Source organism: Equus asinus, chromosome 10 (assembly GCF_041296235.1).
Source record: "Equus asinus isolate D_3611 breed Donkey chromosome 10, EquAss-T2T_v2, whole genome shotgun sequence".
NCBI lineage: Eukaryota > Metazoa > Chordata > Mammalia > Perissodactyla > Equidae > Equus > Equus asinus.
Window position 1 is genome coordinate 30,234,436 of NC_091799.1, and position 23,715 is coordinate 30,258,150.

At 56.3% G+C, this 23,715-nt stretch overlaps 1 protein-coding gene across 6 annotated transcripts in view; it reads right to left on the reverse strand.

The window, feature by feature from the left end:
• Positions 1–23,715, reverse strand: part of COL27A1 (collagen type XXVII alpha 1 chain) — a 144,088-nt gene that overhangs the window by 97,750 nt on the left and 22,623 nt on the right. For 5 of the 6 annotated variants that reach the window (XM_070518882.1, XM_070518886.1, XM_070518884.1 and 2 more), the window contains exons 5-10: positions 21,392–21,445; positions 12,186–12,239; positions 10,649–10,702; positions 1,565–1,609; positions 907–960; positions 420–464 (exon numbers count right to left, since the gene is read on the reverse strand). In XM_070518882.1, the coding sequence (XP_070374983.1) occupies positions 420–464; positions 907–960; positions 1,565–1,609; positions 10,649–10,702; positions 12,186–12,239; positions 21,392–21,445 (306 nt within the window). The remainder of the gene's footprint in view (positions 1–419; positions 465–906; positions 961–1,564; positions 1,610–10,648; positions 10,703–12,185; positions 12,240–21,391; positions 21,446–23,715) is intronic. The other variant, XM_070518883.1, reaches the window with a different exon arrangement.

A 23,715-nucleotide genomic window follows, 5' to 3' on the forward strand; every position in this document is an offset into this window, starting at 1 on the left:
GAAGCCCTCCACAAAGGGTGGTCCCTCAGCCCTCAGTCGGGAGCAGGAGAGAGGCCTCCGAAGATTCCAAGGACAGACAAAGTGGCCCCAGCTTTGGTTCCCAGCCCTTGGGATGTGCTGGGGGCACAGCAAGAAAATGCCTGACTGTAGCAGCCAGACCGTGGCCAAGCCCCCACAGAACCTCTGTGGCCCAGTCTGCCCAGCCGTGGGGACCAAGATGGCTTACCTGGCTCGGGGTCCCCCATCACCGGGCCCTCTGCTCTCCTGGGAGCATGCCGGTGGGAGCGCCTCGACTCTAGCCCCCCTGAGAGACCACAGGGGGAGGCCTTCCAGCCCTGACCTCCCATCAGGCCCACTGGAGGGACAGGCAATGCCCATCTAGGGCCCCACCTGTGTGGCACTTGCCAAGGCCCACTTACCCGGCTGCCTTTGGGGCCGGGGTCTCCTACAGGTCCAGGTAACCCCTGAAACATACAAGACAGAGGGGCGAGGACATATGGAGGCGTTCTACCTGCTGCCAACAACCCAGGGCAGTCCTGGCTCCTTTGGGCCTCAGTTTCCCCCTTTGCAGAATAGGAGTGGGGTTTTCAAACTGAGCCCCCAGGTACCCCAGGGTCCCAAGAAGATGGCCCAGAGAGGAACCCCCAGTGGGAGGAGCCTCTGGAGCCCCACCCCCACAGTACGGGCAGTCCTCTTTCTTCTGCTCTTACTGAGCATCCTCGCCCCACTGGCTTCAAAGAGAGGGTTCCTTGGTCCTGCCCACTGAACAGCCCTTTCTTCAGGGCTCCCCCCATCGGCGGGCGCAGCTCCTTGGCCCCAGCCCACTGCCTCACTCTACCCGGGGGTCACCCGTGGCCATCTCCGCACCACCATGGCCACAGAGCTTCCAGAAGCCATATACTGCACCTGCCTGCCAGGGTAACCTTTGGCCCCTGGGCTGCCCTCAGGTCCCGGCTGCCCCTGCAAAGGAATTGGAAAAAAACATGAGGAAGGGAGAGGGCCAGCTCAGCTCCAGTCTGGGGGGTGCTGGGGGACCAGGGCTCACAATGGACAAAGAGCAGGGCAGGAATGTGAGATGCCACGGGAGGAAGGGGAAGCCACCGGGCCCGCTGGGCCCCCCAGCCCGCCCCTCTGTGAAACCGGTAAGACCAGCTCGGAGGGACAAAACCCGCCATGCTCACAGCCCAGGAATAAGACCGCACTGAGCAGGCTGGCTGGCTCTCCCACGCTGGCAGTGGCTGCTGTTTGACTTGGGCTGGGGCAGCCAAAATTCCTGCAAACCTCGTGGCGGCGTGTATAATATCCCCTAACATCGCCCGGAACAGGCCAGCTATTCATGCCTCGAACCGGAGGGGAGCGGCTCATGCCAACGCCAGGCTGGCGTGGACTCCAGCTCTCTCGGACAGATGTGGCTGGGGGAGGAGGGGGGGCCAGCAGGATGGGAGGCAGCACGGCCTGGCTCTGGGGCTGGCTCATGGAGTGGGGCCCGGGGAGGAGGCCGGGGCCGGGCAGGGGCTGCAGCGAGGGAAGGCGAGCAGGGCAGGGCTGAGGCGGCGGCCCTCACCTGTTCTCCGGGGTGCCCCGCCGGTCCAGGATAGCCCTTGTGTCCCTGTGGGGGGGAAGACACTGCATCAGGCTGGGAAGACGCATCTGGGCGTGCGGCTGGCAGAGGCCCAGGCTCCCTGGCCGCCTTTTGAGTGCTGCCTGTACCGCGGCACGGATGCAAGGCTGGTTTGGCAGATGCTCGCCCAAGGGAGATGAGTACAGCACAGTTAGCAAGCTCCTCTGGGCTCTCCTCTGCCAGCAGCAGAGAGCAGAAGACCTCAGGGGGTTGTTGACTCCGCGGGCAGGTTTGTGAGCTGAATTAGGATACAGCAACTGTGACAGAGCGACACTGTGTCCCAACCGTTCCTTCCAAACCCAGAGCAAGGGGGACACCCTCAGAAGCAGGGGTAGAGGGATTCCTCAGTGGATGGGTGGAGCGATCGGGACCTTACGGTGTGGGATGCGCTCAACCACCATGTGATGCTCGGATCTTCTGCCAGGACCTGCCCCTTCTCATAAAGCCCCCCTCGGAAAAGATCTCCCCAATACTGACCAAGGATATTAGCCAAACAGCGGTCGCCCTTCCTCCCGCTGGTCCCAGTAACTATGCCAGGGGGAAGAGGTCATGCGAATGCCTGACTGAGCAGCACTCCGGCAGCATCCCAGCACCAGCCTTGACCCTCCGGCCCCTGGCCTGACTCCCATGGTCCAAGGCGAGGTCTCCAGGTCAAGAGAACCAAAATGATACTCGCTTTTCGGTGGCGCTGGGGACGACCACCTGAGCCGCTTCGTGAGTTAGGAGCTCTCGGAAGGGAAAGCCCAGACTTGAAGCTTCTGCCAGCTTCGGGCTGTTGTGAAATCGGGTCGAGCAGGGGCTTTCCACTTCAGAAAGGCGGCCGCACCGATTTCCACTAGACCCTGCAGACAGGGAGCCCTGGGCTTGGTTCAGACAGTCTCGGACTTGCTGTGCGACTCTGGCTGGGTTACTGCCCTTCTCTGGACCTCAGATGAAGGGGTTGGAACTCTGAGTCCCCTTCAGCTGTGGGGTCTGAGAACTCGAGTGCAAAGTCTCCCCCAGAGGGTGATAAACAAGACTCTGTATCTCACACACACACACACAGAGTGCCTGTAGACCCCTTGTACGCACTGCCGCTTACCCCACACGACCTCCTCTGGTCCTTACAACAGCCAGACGAGGTGGGGAGGCCGGGAGCAGGGGTTGTTATTTCCATTTTACAGAGGAGAAAACTGAGTCTGAAGCCACGTGCCCCATGTCCCCTTGCTAAGGAGCAGCAGGCTGACACTCACCGCCGGTCCTTGCGACACCTGAGGCCACATCCGGAGCCCTGCAGGCGTCCCGGGCACGCACGGCTCAGGCAGAGACACGAACACACACAGGTGTGCACACTCGGCACCCCGCACACGCCCGGAAGCGGGACTCTGAGTCACAAACAGCAGAGGCGGCTGGATCCAAGAGGTCGGGGAGTTTACAAGCATTTCCCCTGCACCAGCTCATGCCTGCCTCCAGGCTGCTCAGTGATAGAGCCGCATCTCAGGCCAGTACCCACGGGACGGAGGGAACACGGCTGGTGGGATCCTTCTAGCTGGGGCGTGTGCTCTGTTCCCCAGCGGGCAAACTGAGGCACAGGCCACCGCCAGCAGCCAGCATGCAGGGTGGTTAAGAGCTCTGATTTCAGATTGATCTGGATTCCTAGCCTGCTTCACTGCCAGCTGGCTGTGTGACCTGAGGCCTCTGACGTCACCTCTCTGAACCTCGGTTTCCTCTTTTGTAAAGTGGGGATATAAGGTTTGGTGAGTGGATAGCATGTCATAATGCGTGTAAAGCATCTAGCACAGTTGATTTCAAGGGCCCTGTAAAGACCAGCTGCTCTTATCATTTCGATCTTCATATTTCACTCATTCATTCAACAAACATTTACCGAACTTGTATGTGCCAGCACCATGTAGGCATGAGATGAAGGAGCAGACAACATCTTTGCCTTAATGGAGTTCCCAGTCCCATTAAGGAGCTATGAAAACAAATAAATATAAAAGATCATGTCTGGGGGACGCAGAAATGGAGAGGCGCTCTTTTCACGGTTGTAGAGTTTCAGTTTTACAAGATGAAAAAGTTCTGGAGAACCATGCCATTCAATGTGGTTAAGATAGTAAATTTTATGTTATGTGGGTTTTCTTACCATAATTAGAGATAAAATTTTTAAGAAGGAGAGAGTGTGTGGTAGTGACCAGCGCTATGAAGAAAAGCAAGCAGCGTTTGAGGACAGGGAATGGCAGTGTTGGGAGGGGTGGCGACCGCAGGGGAACAGGCAGAGAGGCCACTCTGCGGAGAGGAATGAGGTGAGGGAGCTGGACGGAGGGCTGGCTCTCTGGGGAAAGGCATTCGGAGCAGAGAGAACAGCAGGTGCAAAGGCCCTGAGGCAAGCACGCTCTGGGTGGGGGAGGGGGTGTTCAAGGGGGAACAAAGCCCATGCGATTGGAGCAGAAGGAGTGAGGGGTGAGGGTAGAGGGGTGGGGTGGTCAGATAGAGGGATGGGAACCACAGGAGGGCTTCGAGCAGGGACGGGCCACAATATGACGTGTATAATCACTGTTATTAACCTTTCTCTGCTTGGAGAGGCAGATGAGGGAGAACAAGTCTAGGTTTTTCCCATGAAGAGCTGAATCAAGCCTTGAGCTCTAGGCTGTGTGACTCAGCCCAGGAGATTGCCCTCTCTGAGCCTCACTCTGCCATCCTCTGCCTGCCTCAAGGGGTTGGTGAAAGAGCCAATGTGATAACGGGGCAAGGATGCCAAGAGAACAGTGAATGGGCACCAGGGAGGCCCTGAGCATCACCTGCGCCTGTGGCTTCCTCTGCAGCCACAAAGGAACCTGCTGGAAATGAAAGCTTCAGCAGAGAAGTGTTGCCAGGGAAGTCCCAGGAGGAGGTTTCAAATTCACCCTTTACTCAGGATGCAGCCAAAAGGAAACGAATGATCATCAGGGACACAGACAGTGGCCTGCCCTGTGCCCAGCCTGGCACTACAGCCCTAAATATATCAGTTCATCAAATCCTTGCCATCGCCCCTTGGAGGGAGGAATTACCATGCACACTTGCCAGATGAGGAAACTGAGGCTCAGAGAGGTAAAGAGACTTCCCTGAGGGCACACAGCTGCCCAGGGGCAGTGCCCAGTTGTGACTCCAATCCCTGTATCCTTAGCCACCAAATCATGGAATGAGACATACTTACTGTGGCCCAAGGCGAGTCTAGAAGAGCCACAGGGCCAGCCAGGGAATGACCCCCTTACGGACCCACCTTCCCAGATCACTGCGGCATTACGGGGGCAGCGGACAGTCACAGGATTTTGCAGGACCTGAGCTGGAAGGGGCTGAAGCCATCAGTTCAACAACCTCCTTTCTCACTGGACAGACTAAGAAACTCAGCCTCAGAGACAGGAAGGCACGTGCCCAGAGTTACTTAGCAAGTTCTGGCCAAGCCCAGACTGTTCCCCAGGACTCTGGACACGCTGGGCTGTGCACTGTCCAGAAGGCCACGATTCCTAGGTCTTTCCCAATCCGCGGCCCCTGAAGGGCCTTGAACACTGCCATGAGCACTTGTTTCTCCTGGCTGGCCACGAGCAGCACAGACTAAGGACAGCCAAGCATGGGGCAGGGGGGGCGGGGGGGGGGTGGCGTGGGGTCAGGTTTGTGTGCTCCCTGGAAGTACCCTAAGAGTGTTTACCAAGCCGGGGCCAGCCAAATAGCTTCAAATGACAGAGCCCCAGGACCCAGAAGCATCTAAACCATCATCTTCCCCAGGGCCCCAGCAATTACGGGGCGGGCACTGACCGCAAGGTGGACCCACGGTCAGCAATTTCTCCGTGTGAGCAGTGCCTGACTAGTACGAGGGGAGAGCAGATGCTTTGGGGAGCCCCGGGGACCACAGAATCCGCAAGGGACCTCTGGCTGCCCGGCAGGCGGGTCTCCACAGGACGGTGTTTATAATAGAACTCCGTCTATATTTTGGTTTGGGAGCCAGATTAATCATTGCTTACAATGCTCAAGGAGAAACCAGACATCACCTCACTGGGGCTGTAGACAGTCTCCCGTCGGCGGGGACGCTATTTGGGCTTTGGGTAAAGGGGGCGAGGTGGGGGCAGGGGGGTCCTGTCTCTGCCCGGGGGTCCTGGGGACCCGACGCGTGCCTGGACCTCAGCTGTTCAACCCTGGCTCCACCCCAGCCTGTATGAGGCCCCGGCTCCTCTTGCAGTAAAATGGAACTCGCCATCCTTGCTGAGCGCTCTAGACGGCTTCCCACTCAACTTCCTGCCACCCTGGCTGCCTGCAGGCCACACCAGGCAGTCGGCAGGACCGAGAGCCCCATTTAACAGACAGGATCCACGAGGAAGGAACACACACCAACAGAATGGCTCCTTGCATGATACTGGCCGAGTCCCTGCTCGTCTCTGGACGTTGGTTTCCCCAGCTGACCTCTCAGAGCATCCTGCTGGCTCAGAAAGTAAAGGATGCTGAAATTTCTTGTGTGGCTTATTCAAAAGTACAGTCCATCACGCCCCAGCCGGGCATCTGATGTCCAGCTCTGCTCAGTGGGTACTGGAGACGAGTCGGGCAGGAAGGGACAATTTCTCTATGGCTCCTTCATTCATCCAGTTGTTCATTCATTCAACAATGGCTTCCTGAGCCTCAGAGAGGAGCCAGCCTCTGTGTCCGGCACTGAGAATACCCCAGAGAACAAAGAGAACTCAGTCCCCATCTTCTAGAAGGGGACGTGGGCATTAAACGCTTATGAAGCGGAACAAAGGAGAAGTACTGATGCTCCCCCAGGACATTCCCAGGTGATCCCCTCCCCTTTCCCATTGTGGTACAGCCTCCCACACTTCCCACAGACAGCAGCCAACTCAGGCGGCTTAGGGAGGGCTGGTGGGTAGGGTGAGGGCTGCAGGAGGGAGCCAGGAGGAAGTTTCAACTTGGGTACCAATTTCATTCCATTAGTCCTGTTTACCTGGGGCAACGTGTTAAGAAAGATTCAGAGGCCATTCAGAGGCTTGGCAAGAAAGATCCCTTAGAGATGTCTACCACAGGCCGGGGAGGGGGATGTGGAACAGAGCAGATGCACGCGTCCAGGACTGTGCTAAGCCCCGCTTGAGGAAACAAAGATGGACAGGTCCTCCGTGCGCTCGCTCCATTCTGACAAACGTGCCAAGGACATCAGCAGAGTTGCCTGCCAGCCAGAAACCGCAGAGTCCCAAAGAGACTGAGAAGATGGGCTGGCGTGAGAAGAAGAGAGGTGTGACTTCTGCTTGGAGGCGCTGGGGAGGCGCTCTCAGAGGAGATGGCATTTGAGAACAGAATCAAGAGACAGCTAGGTGAAGATGCATGGGGAGGAGCGAGCATGTCGGGGGATCGGCCAGCACAGGGAGGCAGCAACGCCCGGGGCAGACAGGGATGGTCGGAGGGAGGGTTTCCACACTGCAGAGTTTCTCAGCCTCAGCACCGCTGACCCTGGGGGCCGGATAAGTCTCTGCTGTGGCAGCGCGGTTGTCCTGTGCATCGTAGCTATTTACCAGCATCTCTGGCTTCTACTGTTAGAAGCTATTAGCAACCCCCTCCCAGTCTGATGAGCAAAAATGTCTCCAGACATTGCTAAATGCTTCCTGGGGGGCAAAATCACAGCCAGTTGAGAAGCCCTGCTCTAGAAGAGAGAAGGCAAGAAGGTCAGACCAGGGACAGCATTGGACTCTGCCCTCCAAGGCGCAAATAGGGTTCTGGCAGCCTTTTTGGCTAGTGGAGGGCAGTTAACTGGTAATTAAGCAAGATGACTGATGGGCCTTCTCCATGATCATCATAATCATTCATTCACTCAACAAACATGTATGCAGTGCCTACCGCGTGCCAGCCTCATGCTGGGTGCTGAGGATGCAATCCTTCATTTAATGCTTCCACGGCTCCATGAAGCCACTGAGGCTCAGTGAGGTGGGGCCACTTGCCTGAGCTCACACAGCAGGAGAGGGACAGAGCGGGATTCCATCCAGGTCTGTCCCACCCGGTGTGTGTGCCTGCCCAGCCCTGGGGAAGTTTCTCAGCAAAGCCCCTTAGAGAGCCCGGGAGGCAGAGAAACAAACCCTCTCGTGGGCGGAGCCTCCTTTGACTATGGGCCCGCTCTTATTTAAGAAGCTGTTTTAATCAGCGTTGTGGAGATAGACGAGGCCCGAGGGTCAGAGACTGGGTTCAAATCCACTTAGTGACCCCGGAAGGCATTTCCACGAAGCCAGTGGCTCCCAGTCTTGGCTGCACGTGAGAATCTTGTGCCTGGGTCCCATTCAGACCAACCAAATCAGAAGCCTTGTGGCGCGGCCCGAGCTCTCCAGCTGGTGCTAACGCCCGGTGGGGTTGGGAACCAGTGCCATAGACTGCACTCTCCACGAGGCCCCAGGCCATCTCGTTTGCATTAACACCAGCGTCGGCACAGGGCCTGGTATATAGGGACATACTTGCAGAATGACTGGAAGAATGAACGAATGAATGAGTGAATGAAAGAGACTTACCGGACCTCAGTTTGCTCAGCTGTAAAATGGGCACAATACTGCCTAACTCTTGGAGGCTATTGTGAGCAAACCACGTGACGAGCGACAGTAACCCTTTCTGCCACCTCTAATTTGCCACACTAGGCAATATGGGAGCCTTCCAACCAAACCCCCTTTAGCTGCCTAATTTTCCCCACTGCCCTCTCGTCTTCTCACACACGTTAGATCTGTCCTGCCTTTACTGTCTCTCCCCCAACAAGAACGCACGCTCTAAGGGGTAGGGACTTTCGTCTATTTATTCGACTCACTGGCTTGCACAGTGGCTGGCACGCCACAGGCATGCAGTCAATTCTGTCAAATAAATGAATGAACAGGATTATTGGTGTCGCTCTGAGGTGACACCAAAATTCAACGTGTTGGTGCAGAGGACAGAGGATGCTGGCCTCACCTCTCACCCACTGATGTTCCTTCTCCCCTCAGGCCCCCTATATGAGATGATGCAAAAAGCCACTCAACAGGACCCAGCGCAAAGTGGCCACTGTTGTCACCAAAGATGCTTGTGGGAGGAGAGACCGCTTACAAGCAGTGACGATCTCAGCCCTGGCTGCCCACCGCATTTGTCCTCCTCCCTGACCCCCCACAACTGGTCAGGGGGCCCTGCCTTGGGACCTGAGCTCCCCCATGTGCCATCCCCCACCCTCTGGGAGCAGGTGACACGGGCCAGCCACAGACCAACTCCTCCATGTTCGCCTCGGCTGGGGCCTGAGGGACTCGGTGTAAATGGCTTTGCCAAATCGCTCTCCTACCGCACAGAGATTCTTCTTGGACTTAGAAAGGATGCCTCTCCCGCTCAGGTGAGCTGGCTCCTCTCGGCTGGGCACTCTCGGCCTCCCTGGACATCTGCCGAGAGCAGCAAGCCCTGCAGCCCCAGGCGGGAGCCAGGCCAGGCTGTTTTTCCGTCTCCCGCCACCCCCGCTAGACTCCCACCCCCAAGCAGAGTGAGACCACCCCCAGCGGCTTTACGAGCCGGGCCCTGGAAGGAGACTTTTCCACTCACACCTCATCCGTCAGAAAGTGCTGGAGCCCAGAGGGGAAGTGAGTGGGGAGAGGGAGTCCCCCTGTGTTCTCGGAGCCAAAAATCACCGTTTCCCCAGCTCGCGGACAGCCACGCTCCCCCGTCTGGGCCGGACGGCTTCAGATTCATGGCGTGGCCGGTTCTGACCGTGCAGGGTGGAGGAGAAGGGGAGAGGGGGACGGGATGCTCCAAGTCCTTCCGAGCCACAGAGACCCTCAGAGCAAGGACAGGATGGAGCCAGGAGACCCCACAGCCATCCAGATGGAAACCAGATGGCCCAGAGAGAGGGCAGCTGTGGTCACAGCTGGGAGCCAGGGTGGAAGCTTAAGAGATGGCCCTAGGCCGAAGGATCTACTGGAAAACCCATCAGCAATGGGCGATTTTCCTGCAAAACGTGGTTGCCCCTTGGCCTGCGCTGTCCTCCTCTGTGTCCTGAACACCTCCTACGCCCACGCCCTGTGCTAGGCTCAGGAGGGAGAGCGACAGGTTTGCACACCCTCGTAGGTGAGGCTGGTCTTGGGGCCAAAAATAACTATGCTAAGAAGGGCTAAGGGTCCTTGGCAGGGCGGAGGCTCCCGGCCTGAAGGCTGGGGTTCTGGAGGGCTTCCTAGAGTTGGCACAACTAGAGTTGAGTCTGAAGGATGGGAGACCCTTGGCTGGGAAGCTGGAGAGGGATCCCAGGGCGGTGTGAGCCAGAGAGCCAGCATCTAGGCAAACGGCAGACTTTCCCCCAAAGGCCTTCAGAGACATCACTCCATGAGCATAGTGAAGCAGGGGTGGGAGCAGGGTGGCAGGACGACAGCACCGGATGTGCAGAGAACTCATCACTTGATGGAGCACGCCCCTTCCCCTGCAGCATACCAGGAAGGGGCGAATATCAGACTCAGAGAAGTTGCTGTCTTGCCCAAGGCCACGCAGCTAAGAAGTGGTGGAGCACGGTAGGACCCGTGTCTCAGCTTCTCTGCTCCAGGCCTTGCTCCAGGCTTACAGCCCCAGGCTGTGCAGGATCAGGGAGGGAAGGAGGTTATGTCTCCATCCCAGGTAGGAGGAGCCTGAGGCTCAGAGAGGGAACGCGCAGACCCAAGGCCGCTCAGCTGGTGGGAGGTGGAGCCGAACCAATTCGGGGCCCTCCTTGCTCTGACAATGCTCCTTCCACCACCATACAGATTCCCCAGGACGGCCTGCCCGGGAGGAGCCGGGCCCCAGAGGAAGGACAGCAAACCAGGGCCACTTCTTGTCATGCCTCATTAACCCTGGGCGGGGGGGCGGGGGGGACCTACTCCAAGCCAAGGTGACTCCTGCCCCCAGGCCAGCACAGACACTCAGAAACCTCTCTCCCCTCCCCTCCATGATCCCCACGCCCCGAGGGAGCTGGGGGGGCCGGGGAGAGGCGGGCGGGCAGGTGGGCAGCACACAGCTCCTGCCCGAAGACGCCGTTGGGTAGAAGCCCACTGGGCAGGGCAAAGCATTGCAACCGAGGCGTACCTTTCGTCCAAGAGGTCCTGGATTCCCCGAGAGCCCAGGTAAGCCCATGTCGCCCTAAAAAACACAGACAAGGTGGTGAGGTGGGGGCAGGGGACAGAGACTCATTCAGCTGAAAGTGTGACCTCGCACGGCCAGTTGTTTACAAAGAGGATTCACAGAGACCTCAGAGGAGGCTCAGGGGTCTCCCAGGGGGGCAGCTGAGCGGGTGGGGGACCCAACATCCCCCCTCTCAAGCTAGTCACTCTATTTGACGTATTTGATAGGTGGGACTTCCGCAGGAGGTACCATGCGGGGAATGGATTCTCTTCCTAAAACCAGGTTTGAAAACCACTGCCTCAGGGGACATGCGACTCCTTGGTCCCACTCCCACCAGCTCCCTCTCTGCATTCCTGAGACATCGTCCCTTCTGCCCACTCCTCAGCCTTGCTGGGCATGGCGGTCACCCAGGAGGGGGGATTTCTGCCACCACCATGGGACCCATGATTAGACAACCCAGGAGCAAGAGAGAAGCTAGGGCCCCTGGACTCGGTTAGACCTGAGCACAAATCCTGCTGTGCACCTGACCAGCTGTGTGGCCTCCAGCAAGCCACGCCCCTCTGGGGCCTCTGTTTTCTCATCTGCAAACTGGGCCCCTCTGCCCTGGCTTATAAGGTTCTGATAAGGAGTACATGGGAGTGTAGGTGGCAGAATTGTCTGCTGAATGAGAAAACCTATCAGGGAGGATGTGAAGGAATGAGCCACCCGTATCTAGGGGAAATCAAGGGAGCTGACACTTCTGTGTGCCCAAGCACAGGAGGCTGGGTTGAGAGGCAGCATTGGGCCTGTCAGGAGGGCTCTTCCATTGTGTCCAGAAGGAAGCCAAACGGACTGGAGCATTCCTTCCAGGATACAGATGTTGGGAACGCTGGGGGACCTTATTTGGAGTTCTGGGTTCCCCTGTTCCCACATGACCTGCACTCCCTCCAGGCCCCTTGCTTAGTTTCTGGGGTGGATGCTTCAGAGACGGATGAACTCCTTTGGCCGGAGTATTCTCTCTTCCATAGGAGAACCTTCTGGTCTCAGAGCCCTTCAGAGTCCGGAGGCCCTGAAGCTCCAGCTCATTCCCTCCCCACCTCCCGGAAATCCACAGACCCATCTGCTCGAATCAACAACCTCAGAGGGGACTTTGACTGTCTATTGGAAGCTTCCTGAGCACGTGCTACTAAGAAGCTTCTGGATGCCGGGGGTCACCTAGCGGGCCCTGCAGAAAGCTACGCAGAGCGTCAGGCAAAAGACCATTCACCAAAGGTGTGTCCACAAGCAAAATCTTTTATCGGTTGCAACCCTGGAAGAAGGCAGCAGCCGGGCTTTGCATTTGGTGGGAAAGCGGAAGGCCTTTGAGGACACAGCCAACCACACTCCGACCTTTCCAGACTTTCCCTCCGCCCTGCCTCGGTCATGCAGCGGCCTCTGCCAGGAGGGCTCGTCCCAGAGCACAACGGGTTCCCTACTCTCCACTCCCCCGCTTCCCTGAGCACTGGGGTCCCTGGAAACCTACCTTCGCCCCATCGTGGGCCTTTCCTGGTGAGAGCCCGGGGTCCCCTTTCTGTCCCTGTAACAGAAACAGTTCCACTTTGGCTGCGGAGTCGTCTAGAGAGGACATCTCCCCCCACAACACGGCTCTCAGCCCTGTCCCCTGCTTAAACGCCCGCCCCTCTATCCCTCACTCACACAGCTCCCGAGCGGTCTTCCCCAATCCCATTACTCCTCTGCTCTAACACCTTCCATAGCTCCCTACTGATTGCATGACGACAGAGTCCCAACACCTCCTGGGGCATCCCAAGTCGTCCGTCATCTCGTCCCAGCCATCCCGTCGAGACTGCTCTCGTTCCACCAGCCAAACCCACAGATGGGGTCCCTCTGCCCCTTGCCCAGGCCACAGCCCGTTCCTCAGCCACGCCTTGTGCTTTCCTGCTGCCAGGCGTCTGCTCAGGCAGTCACCCCCCAACACCCTAATCATCACAAGCCAGACCATAAATCTTCTTCAAGCTACAGCTGGAATGGACCCTCCCCAACCAACCTGCAGATCTCTGGGCCGGGCACATGGGTGACGGGTCCCTGCAGGTGAGCGGTGCTGGGACTGCCCCTGGGCTGCTTCCCTGGGGCTCTCAGAGAGCTTCCGAGAGACCCGGGCAAGAGGAAGGCCCAATGCTTCCCTATTTTCCAGCAGGATCACCTCACCACTCTAGTTACCGAGGGTCGGTGCAGCGACACCTGCTCGCATCTGTGTACAGCCCTTCCCAGTCTGCAACATCCCCCACCTCACCAGATTCTCAGAACAGCCCGATGAGACGGGCAAGGGAAGTGCTATGATCCCCGTAGCACATTCGGGGAAACTGAGGCTGGGAGAAGGAAAGGGACTCTCTGAGGCCCCAAGACGAGGCAGTGGCGGAGCTAAGACTAGGACCCTGAAGATGTGACTCCCAGATCTGTGTTCTCGGATGTGCTGGCACCCGATGAGTTACAATAGGCAGGCAACAGAGGAGAAACCAATACGCGGTGGGTCCCTCAGAGACAAGCATCCTTTGTGCCCAGCCTATGGGAGTGTCCCCATCATAGGGCTCCTGGGTCCTGAGAGCACGGGGCTCCGGGAAAGGGCCCACAGAGTTCTCAGCTGTGTCTCTGATGGGGCTGAAGAGGGCCCTGGCCGCAGCTCGCTCCTTTGGCCCAACCTGGACGAATTGCTCAGGGAACGGTCCTTTGGAGAGTCGGGCCACCCTGACGCCACCTTGCAAGGGCCCCTGAGCCCCGTTCCTCGCCCTCACTCCCCTGCTCCCTCCCCGAGCTGGACCCTGAATTCGAAGTTCTGGGGTGAAGCCACGAACTCACACTGGGACCTCAGAAGTCACGTCACTTCCCTGAGTTTTTGTTTCCTTTAAAATGGGGGCCACAGAATGCACACAGGCACACACGGGCGTGCACCCACATGCACACGGGGGCACGCACATACCTACACACACGCACACAGGCACATGCACGCGCACCTGCCAGCTTCCCAGGCTTCTTGGCGAGGAGCCAGTGAGATAACGGACGTGACACATGGGACCAGCGGTTTGCCCAACTTAAATTCCCGCTCGGTTCTTTTCTTCATCAGAACCCAGACCTTTCAAATCCTGACTCAGTCACTCCCCACAAGAAATCATTGCATCCCAAACTGGACAGAGCCCTAAAGAGGATAGGTGGGTCTTTCACTGCCCACTCGCCCCGTGCCCGATACTCTGCTGGGTCCGCTCTATGCAGCAACTCCATTAGTCCTCTTAACACCCACTTGTTGTCACTCAGCACCAAAACCGGAGTTCAGAGAGGCTGAGTCACAGCCTGGGGTGACACACAGCTAAGAGGCAAGGTCTGACTAGGTCTCTCTGGCCTCAAAGCCCTCGTTTACCAATGGGAAGGCCAGATGCATCTCCGACACTCCCTCCAGCTGCCCTGAGCTGAAGGCCAGCCCCTCCTTGCTAGGACCCCAACTCCCTGGCCACCTGGGCCCCTCCAGGTCACTTCTGCAGAACCCCCCTCTGGGACCCTCTGCCGCCCCCTGCAGCCACCCCTCCGACCCTCTCCCACCCTCAGCAGACCACCTTCCCAGCTCCAGGGCCTTTTATGTCCATGGAACACGGCCAGGCCCAGGGCTACCAAGGATTCCAATGGCCAAGAAAGGACAGCAGCTTCTCCCTACCCGCCCCTACCCACCTCGGTCTGCAGCCGGTAGAGGAGCTGGGCTTAAAAAGCTTTCGGAGGTGGGCCTTTGTGTATCCTGTCCTGTCATTTTACAAAAGGGGAAACTGAGATCCAAAGAGATGATGGACTTGCTCCTTGCCCAGAGTCCGCATCTGGGGCATTTCAGTTGTTTGTGGGTTTCTCTCTGCATTCGCAGCAGCCAGCACAGTGCTGGAGGGGTAATCCCTGCTTGACAGCAACACCCACAAGGACAGACATTTACTGAACATCTACTACAAGCCAAGGCTTGCCATGCGTACAGGGAACACCACAGCAGGCCGCAGGACAGCGCGTGCCTGCGGAGAACTCTCGCGGGAGAACCAGAGAGACCAGCGAGGAAGACAAACACCTGCATTTCCTGAGCGCCCTTCGAACCCTGGACGCGCAAACCCGTGAGGTAGCAACGACCACGCCCCTCCCTTCACAGATGAGGCAGGGAAAGCCCTGAAGGGGGTTTCAGCTAAGCTTCGGCTGGAGGAAGACCAGGAGGAAGCCAGAGGAAGTGTCGGCCCCCGGGATGCCTGAGGCACCCGGGGGCAGGTGAAGGTGTGACTTCTGGGGTGGAGAAGACTGTAGTCTTCACAGCCAGGCTCCTGCAAATTCCCCAGCAAAAGACAAAAGGAGTATATAAAGTCTAACTAGTCGTTTACACCTTGGTGAGGACGAGAACCTGGTCGCCAGACCTGCTCTCCAGCCAGCGAAGCTGTGTGACCTTGGACAAGCCTGTTTCCCTCTCTGTGTAGGGAACAGCAGACTCCCCCTGGACCAGCTAACAGAGCCTTGCAGAACTAGAAGATGGATGGGAAGGTATGGCCTCCACCATAAATGCTACAAATACAGTGGGAATGGGAACTATGAGCTCCTTTCCTGCAGGTTGGGTTGGGAGGATGGATGAAGGCTACAGAGGGACTGAGACAGAGGAGGAACAAGCCATGAAGGACAGGGAAATTCTGGCCAGGGTCCCCTGTGCAAATAGTCTCTGATCCTGAGCACCCAGCACAGGGCCTGGCCCAGAGGAGGCATCACAAAATATTTCACAAATGAACAAATGAATGAATGGAGTCTCAAAAGAGAATTGTAGGGCTGGGACCAGGTCAGACCTGGTCCCGTTCCAGGAACATCCTCTGACGATTCATTGGGACTCTCACTATCACCACTGCTATTTCACGTGTTTAGAATTTCTAGCCAATGCAATAAGGCAGGAAAAACAAATAGACTACTAACTGCTGAGGAAAAGGAGACAAAAATACACCCTTTTTGCAAACCATATAAGTGCCTGTCTAGAAAATCCAGAACGAACTGAAATACTGTAAGAACCAATAAGATAATTCAGTAAAGAGCATGGTGATAAAATAAACACAAAGCATACAAATACACAAAAGTCAATAGTTCTCTTCAATAGCTGAGAGCCAGCTCGAAAACGTAATGGGGAAAATAGCCCATTCATAACAGCGACAGAGATATAAAATTTCTGAGTATAAATACTAAGAAATGTGCAGGGTTTATGTAATAAAAACTATAAAAGTTTACTAAGAGATGTTTTAAAAGTTCAGCCAAATGGGAAGACATGCCAGAGTTTTAGATAGGAAAACTTAATATGTTAAAGATGTTAATTCTTCACAAATTAATATACACATTTAATACAATTCCACTAAAAACCCCAAGAGAGTTTTTTTAAAGGAAATTATTAAGATGGGCTTTATAAAGTTCATCTGACAGATTAAATAGCCAGAAATAGTTTTGAAAAGGGGGAAGAGGAAGAAACACAGTATAAAGACAGTAAATGTCATAATAAAAAATAGTATTTTACTAGCATAAAAATATAAAAACAGAGAAATGAAACATATTTGAATGGCCTGAAATAGATCCTGGTCTATCATATAATAATCAGTGGAGGAAAAGTTATTTAATAAATGGTTAAGTTTCGGGGAGAAAATTAAGTCCGAGGCCCTCCTCATATGCACCTCCATGAAGATTAATTCCAGATGGTTTAAGTTTTTAAGAGTACAAATGATATTATGAAATGACCAGGAATATAGTGAATATCTATCTGGTCTTAGGATGGGAATGAAATGTCGAAGTGTAAAATTAAAGAACCATAAATTTTACATATGGTAGCGTGCTCTCCCAACCACGTGACATCCTGAGTTCCTAATAAGTATTACCTATTACTGTTTGTCAAAAAAGAAAAAAGGATAACACTTCCATTTGTGAAAATCATCAAGAATACTCTTAATAGGCAAACAACAAACTGGAAAATATTTGTAAGGCAGATGAAGCCTAAATAACCTTAATATCTAAACATAAATAACTTCTACAAATCAATAACAAAAGACAACATTCCAACCCAAAAAATTAACAAATTCATAAATGGTGAAGTACAAATGGAAAACAGATGTAAGAAAAACATTCTTCTCATCGATCATCAGTGAAATGACGTGAAAACAATAACGAATTATCTTTTTAAGATCTCTAATGCTAGCGGCAGCATGAATTGGTTCAGTCTTTCTAGGACGCAGTTCACAAAATAACAGCTAAACACTTACACTGCACTTATGTGCAAGGCAGATTTTAAGTTATTCATATAACTGTATGTATGCATTTATGTGTATATTCATATATATATATATACACATCTTGATTAACGTATATTGTTTAATCTACAGAAGACGGACGGCCAGAGAGCTGTGGAGCTGAACAGCCTTGTGGCTAAAAGTACGAATAGGAGTCGGGCAGAGGGTTCGAATCTTGTCTTTGCCACTTATTAGAAATGTCACCCTGGGCAAGTTACTTAGCCACTTTGGACCTCATTTTTCTCATCTGTAAAACGAAGGTAACAAGATCTTTCCTGCAGAGTGCGTAAAGCTCTTGGCTGGTCCCGGGTCCCCAGGCTGCTCAAAGTGCGCTCAGTGTTTATCACTGGCAGGGCCCCTGCAGGATGCATGCATTCTTCTTGATGCTTTCTAGACTCTTCCCCATTTTCCCTAATGAACATGCCCTACCTCAGTCATCAGAGGAGGGGGAAAGGTAGGCTGAGGCTGAGGCTGTCTCCATCTCCGCTCCCACCAGCTTTGCCAGCAGTCCCCTGGGTCACCGAGCATGCCCCTTCTCGCCTGCGTGGCCTCCCTGGTGCCCAAGGGCCCATAGCAATCCCGGGTAATGCACCTCAAACAAGCAGGCCAGATCAGGGACGGGACGGCCGGCTGCCAAGGGGAGTAGGGCCAGGGGCCTCCTCGCTGGCAAGGCAGCGCTGCTTTTCCGCACAGCTGGAGCCCCACCTGCCTCTGGCCCAGAGCTCCTCACCTGCACCGCAGCCCTGCATCCTGCCCGACTTCACCACGGTCCAGCCTCAGCATCCTCACCAGGGCAGCTCCAGGCCTCCCCGATGGGCCCCCTTCACCCTGCTGGGTACCGACAGGCTCTGCCTCTCCAGCAGCCTAAGTGGCCTTCGCAAACCTCTTCTGATCATGTCACGTCTGCTGAGAACCTTTTCATGTCTTTCTGCCACTCTTTGCATAAAGTCCAAAAGTCTTACCACCACCTGCCAGGCCTCCCACGCCCCCTAGCCTCCTCCTGCCCCTCTGCCTGGTCCACTGCACCTCAGCTCTCAGTTCAGCCTTCCCACCCTCTGGGAATTCCCATTTCATGGGGTTTCCCAGCATCCAGTGCCTCTCACAGGGAGCCCTTATCATGGTGTAATTCTACGTTTATGGGTGTAATTGGCTTGTGTTCAAAAGTATGGGGACATCGTGTCTGTGCCGGGTTGCTGGCCCGGCGTCTTGCACGTGCTCATAGCTGACCCATCCCTGGCACTTGCCTCAGGCCAGCACTGCTCTAAGTGACTCCGTGACTCCTCATGACAACCCAAGGGGACAGCTACTCTCATTCCCCATTTTCCAGATGAGGAAACGGAGGCACAGGAAGTCCAAGTAATGTGCCCACAGTCACAGAACTAGGAGGTGACAGGGCCGGGATGTGAACTCTGGCCCTCTGGCTGCAGAGGCTCTGCTCTTAACCGCGGTGCTTTCCCGCAGCAAGAACCATGAGTCACTGGATACAGGAATCAACCCGATGACTCCATCCTGGGCCACCAAGGTCAGCTAATGCCAGCCTCCCGAGGGTTCTGGCTTCTCAAAGTCCTTGATCTTGACTCCCCATGGGAGGGGGACACCCTCTTGATGGATCTGAGCGTGGGATGTATGAGTCACCAGTACATGGGAAGACCTGGGCTCTGGAGGAGGCAGCGGGGTTGAAGTCTGGCTCCAGCCTGTACCAGCTACGGAGCCCTGACAAGTGTCTTCCGGGAGACAAACCCAAGGATCCAAAATAAAGCCCTGCCATGGCTGGTCACTGCGAGTGAGCCGGGCAAGTCACCTGGGCCCTTTGGGTATCACTCCTCTGCGACCTCAAGAGGGATGAAGTCCCTCGTCTTTGCTGTCTCTGTTTCTGGAGCTTCTTCCACCCACTGGTCTCTCCCATCCTTCAGTCTGGCAGCGGGATCTTTATCCCACAGGCCATAGGCTCCCAAGGGCTCAGTAAATGAGCTGAAGGAGTGACTGCACAGTGACCCATCCAGACTCACGGCAGGTCCTGCCCGTTTGGCTGACTTCTCCATCAACAGCGCATAGTAGATGCTCCATAAAGCTTTGTGGACTGACGGGAGATGAATGGATGGGTGGCCCCAGAGGTGGCTCTGGAAGTCGACACCATGTGAGAGAGGAGGAGCCAGAGAATCCCAGAGCAGGCCAGCCCCACAGTCCCACCAGGTCACCTCCCAGGCCCAAAGGGGATCTGATAAACTGTGAGGACCCTCGCCCTAGAATCTCAGCCATTCCTGCAGACACACAACATTCTCTTCCTATCTCGGCTAAGTCAGGAATTCCATCCTGGGAGAGCCCTTCTTTAACCCTGTCCTGGCCCTGCCACAGGTCAAGGGCAGCCCAGGGCCCACGCCTGGCAGACCCCGGCCTGCCACCCACATGGCCCGTCCTGCGTCCACCTCTGCTCACCCCTTAGGCTCCCAGCCAAGCGTCCAGGCAGAGAGCACGACTTTCTCCCTTGACATTTCATGCAAGTGCTAAGGGGAGAAGCAGACCCCCGCTCCAGTGTATTTTCTGGAATCCACCCCCTTATCTGTTATATACAGAAGCAAGCTGGAGTCCTGTCCAGGAGGCCCTGAAGCCATAAGTCCCCAGTCCAGGAGGACCCACTTGCTAGCTACGAGCCTCACTCGTCGCACCTAGAGCTGCTCCTCCAAATGGCAGGAGAAGCAGCTGGTGGGCCCTCCTCCTGCCTCTACGTATCTGTTGGCAGGATGGGAGAGGGCTGCAGGTCAGGCTGGGGCTGCCACGGGCCTGGGGCAGAGGCCCCACAGCGGCGGGCCAGCAGGAACGGGAGGAACCGGCTGCCACAGAAACAGGGGTCAGTCTGGGAGCAAAAGAGAACAGGAAAGACCGGACAGTCCCAGAGCAGGCCAAGAGAGGCACGTTCCTGAACAGACCCGCCACTTCCGAACTGCTGCTGGTCCTCGGGATTTTGACGTGCCCCACGGCCTGGGAGACCCAAGGCCTCTGCGAGTCAGAAATCCCCGAAAGAGCTCCCCTCTCTCTGCCTGACTTGTGGGGGCAGGTCTCACTGTCGTCTCCTAGAGCATCTCTTAATCTGCCTGAGCCTCAGTTTCCCTATCTGGAAATGGGTACAGTATCCACATCTATCTCTTTAGGTCTTTGCAGGGGTCAAATGAGACAAGCTACATAAAGTGCACGCATAGCGCCTAGTGCGGAGTCACGATCCAACACACGGTGGGCACCATCATCGACATTTGACCCGAGAAAACCCAGAGCAGCTCCAGGCAGCTGCTGGCCCCCTGAGGCCTCTGTGCTGCCTTCCGGGGAAGGAGCCCAGCCCAGCCCTGGCCGGAGAGTCACACATCTACAGGTGCTGAGGCTGGTGCTCCTGCAGCTCTGTGCAAGGGCCCTGCGCCAGCAGTCTGTGCCAGATCGTCCTATATCCAAGGCTGCCTGCGTACGACTTTTGTCCCAAACTCCCAGACAAGCTGGTGCGCCAGAGGAGCTGTTCCAGGAATGCACCGAGGAGCTCCAGGGCTAGTGTTCCCCGCGTTCATCAGAGCACCGGTCACCCCGGTCTCATCTGAAAGTTAACTGCAGCATTCCAAGCAGGTTCCCCAAGGCGAGTGGCATCTCTGGGCTGGCCACCCCCTAAGGCTCCACCCCCAGCTCAGAGCTCTCCCGAGTTTCAGAAGGTCTGTCCACGAAGCATCTCCACCTGGCTGGGCTACAGGTTCCCAAAGGCAACGTCATCTTATTCCTCCTCCCAGGTTCCTGGGTTCGGTCACCTAGGCTAACACCAGAGAGTCACCGTCTGTCTCCTCTTGTCCATCACTGAGGCCTCTCCATGTCACCTCCACATTGTGGACGCACCCACTTCCCCTCCTCCCACACCCCTAAGCTGCCAGGCTGGCCTCCTCTCTCCCGTGTCACCACCCCTCCCCCGTCTCCCCGCCTCTGCTCGGGTCCCCACGCCAAGTCCATCCTCCACACGGCATCCAGTGCTCTTTCTCAAACAGGATCTTTGCAAGTCTCGCCCCATCTCAAAACCTGACATTTCTCCCCATGGTGCGTCTTACGACCCAGGAAAACTTACCTCCCTCATCAGACCTTCAAGGCCCTTCCCCTTAGCAGTAAATGACCTTTCTTTACTGCCTTCGAGGGCTCTCGGTTCCAGCTGCCCTTCTCCCCGAGTCCCTCCCAATCAGAAGCTAAACTCCCAACTCCTCACTGGGTCTCTCGTCTGGCCCGGGGCCTGCGACTTGGGAGGCGCTCACAGACTGCCTGTGGCCAGGATGTGGATCCCCCACCACAACCCCGAGGCCCTCCCACCAGGAGCCCCCAGGAAGCGCCCCAAATGTGGCCTTAACCCCAGCACCCACTCACGGCCCTATCTCCAGACCCCACAGCAAGTACTCACTTTGGCTCCCGGGGGCCCAGGGAGGCCTGGGTTTCCATAAGGCCCAGGAGGACCCTGAAAGGGAAAAGAGAAAAGGAGGTGAGGGGAAAACAGGAGTCACTCCACTTCCCACCGCGGCGTCTGGCACGTTCCTTCTGTCCGCCGGGCCTCCCCTCGTTCCCAGCCAAGTCCTAGCAGTAAGGCAACTGTGGCCTGCTTTGTGGGAGGACTCCCTGAACGCCGGGCCCCCTGCTGAGCACCTTTCATGAATCACCTCATTCTAGCCTATTAACCCAGGAGGGAGGCGCTACCATGATTCCTATTTTGAAGACAAGGAAGCCGGTACTCAGAGAGGTTTATCATTTTCTTAGGTCACCCAGCCACTAAGGGGCACAGAGAACACTTAAGCTCAGACGTGTGATTCCAGAGCACAAGCTCCCCAAGCCCGTCTGCACTCTCTCCGCCGGCCCCCGTCAGCCCTTCCCAGGCTGGCTTCCTTGGGCTCACAGCACTCTGAGCTCTTGGCTGCCCCGGACCACGCCTGGAACTTTCTTCCCTCATCCCCTCTGCCACGCTGTTCCCATCATCTGGCGTGCCTTTCCCATCCATCCCCTTCAGCAGAAACCCAAGCCATCCTTCAAGGCCTGGCTAAAATGCTACCTCCTCCAAGGAGCCTTCCAGGACTCCTCCTGCTTAACGGAGCCTCTCCACTCTTTCGACTCCGACGGGGCTGTTGTCTGAGCCTTTGGAGTTGAGAGTTCAGTGGAGGGGGCACTTGGCCCCTTCTCAAAAAAGGCACATCCCTCTTCTGGCCACGACACGTGGTCAGAGCTCTCTCTTAGATGCTGACAAGCTCCAAGCTTGCAGGGTCCTCCAGGGACCACGAAGCAGCTGGGAAGACCAGGCCCAGAGAGTCAGAGAGTCTTGGCCAAGGTCACGCAGCAGAGTGGTGGCCAAGCGGGGGTCAGGACCCCAGCCTGCTGGCTTCAAGTCCAGGGCTTATTTATGGCCCTGGATTTTTCCAGGCCATATCCAAATCCCCTTTACCACAGCTGGGGCCTGTTATGTCCACTTTCTCCAGCAAGGGGCCTGGACCAGCATCTTGCAGCTAGTAACATAAACGGAGCCCTCAGTCTCGGGTGCATCCTAAGGGTCTTTGTCCAGACAGAATCATCTGGGGTATTGGGGGTGGGGAGAGCCACCTCAACGGGTGCCCCCCACCACCTCAGCTTCCAGACACACTGCCCTCATCCCCGGCCCCTCTTGACTCATCTGGCTAACTGTGTATGAACTCGCTTCCTTCCTCCTTCTCCAAGGCCAACTTCCCAGCTGCAGCCTGTCACATTCCGACCCAGGCACCTCCCCCTTCCTCGATGCCTGAACCCAGACCCGCCCCTTCTCCGACCGTGTGGAGACGGAGCAGCATCCAGCAGTTCACTCAGCCTGGGGGATTCATAACAGGGTCCCAGGTGACCCTCCCTCTAAATAATCACCCCTCTGGGCCCCTCCCGATGTTCCAGCACACACCACCTCCTGGCACATGGAAGTAACCCAGATGCGAACGTGGCCCCAGTTCTGAGCCTTCCCACCCAGCCTCAGTCTCCCCATCTGTCCTATGAGTGGCTGGGACTCGGTGGTCTCAGGGAAACTGGAAGACCCCAGATCTTCACCCCAACCCAGCCTCCCGGGGACGAACCTCACAGCTCAGCCTGAATTGGGCCAAGGTTGGGGGGACGGGGGGGTGTTGGAGGAGGGGCCCCTCCCCTCCAGCACCCCAGAACCAGGCGTGGGCTGTGCCAGGCGAGGTCAAGAGCAAGCCCCTCTCGCCATTGGTGCTGCCCCAAAGATGGGGGGCTGGAGCACTCTACCACCCATCTGCAGCCTGTGAGGGTGGGGGCTCCCCGCTGCCCTGCCCCCACCTCCCACCCCGCTCCAGCCACAGCCTTGCAGAGAAACGAAGCACATAGTTGACTGGGAGCCAAGCAGACCAATTCTATAAATGCTGCAGCCCAGAAAGCAGGGTGGGGGAGGGCCCAGGGATTCCCCACCATCCCTCCCTGGGCCGGGGGAGTATGTGGTGGTGGGATGGGGCATGCCACAGAGCTGTGGGTGACCTCAGGTAAGGCCCTGCCCCTCTCTGTGCTCCAGAGCCGCCATCTGTGCAGAAGGGAGCTGGGACAGTTTAATCCTAGCATGCTATTATCTTTGGAATTTTATGATCTATGGAATTTCCAGTCTAGAAACAATATGACAGGGGTGGGGGCACACAGAGAGCCTGAGAAGGATGTCAGGAGAGTCATTCCCTCACTCGTGGAATTTCAGAGCTGGGAGGGACCTTGCGAATG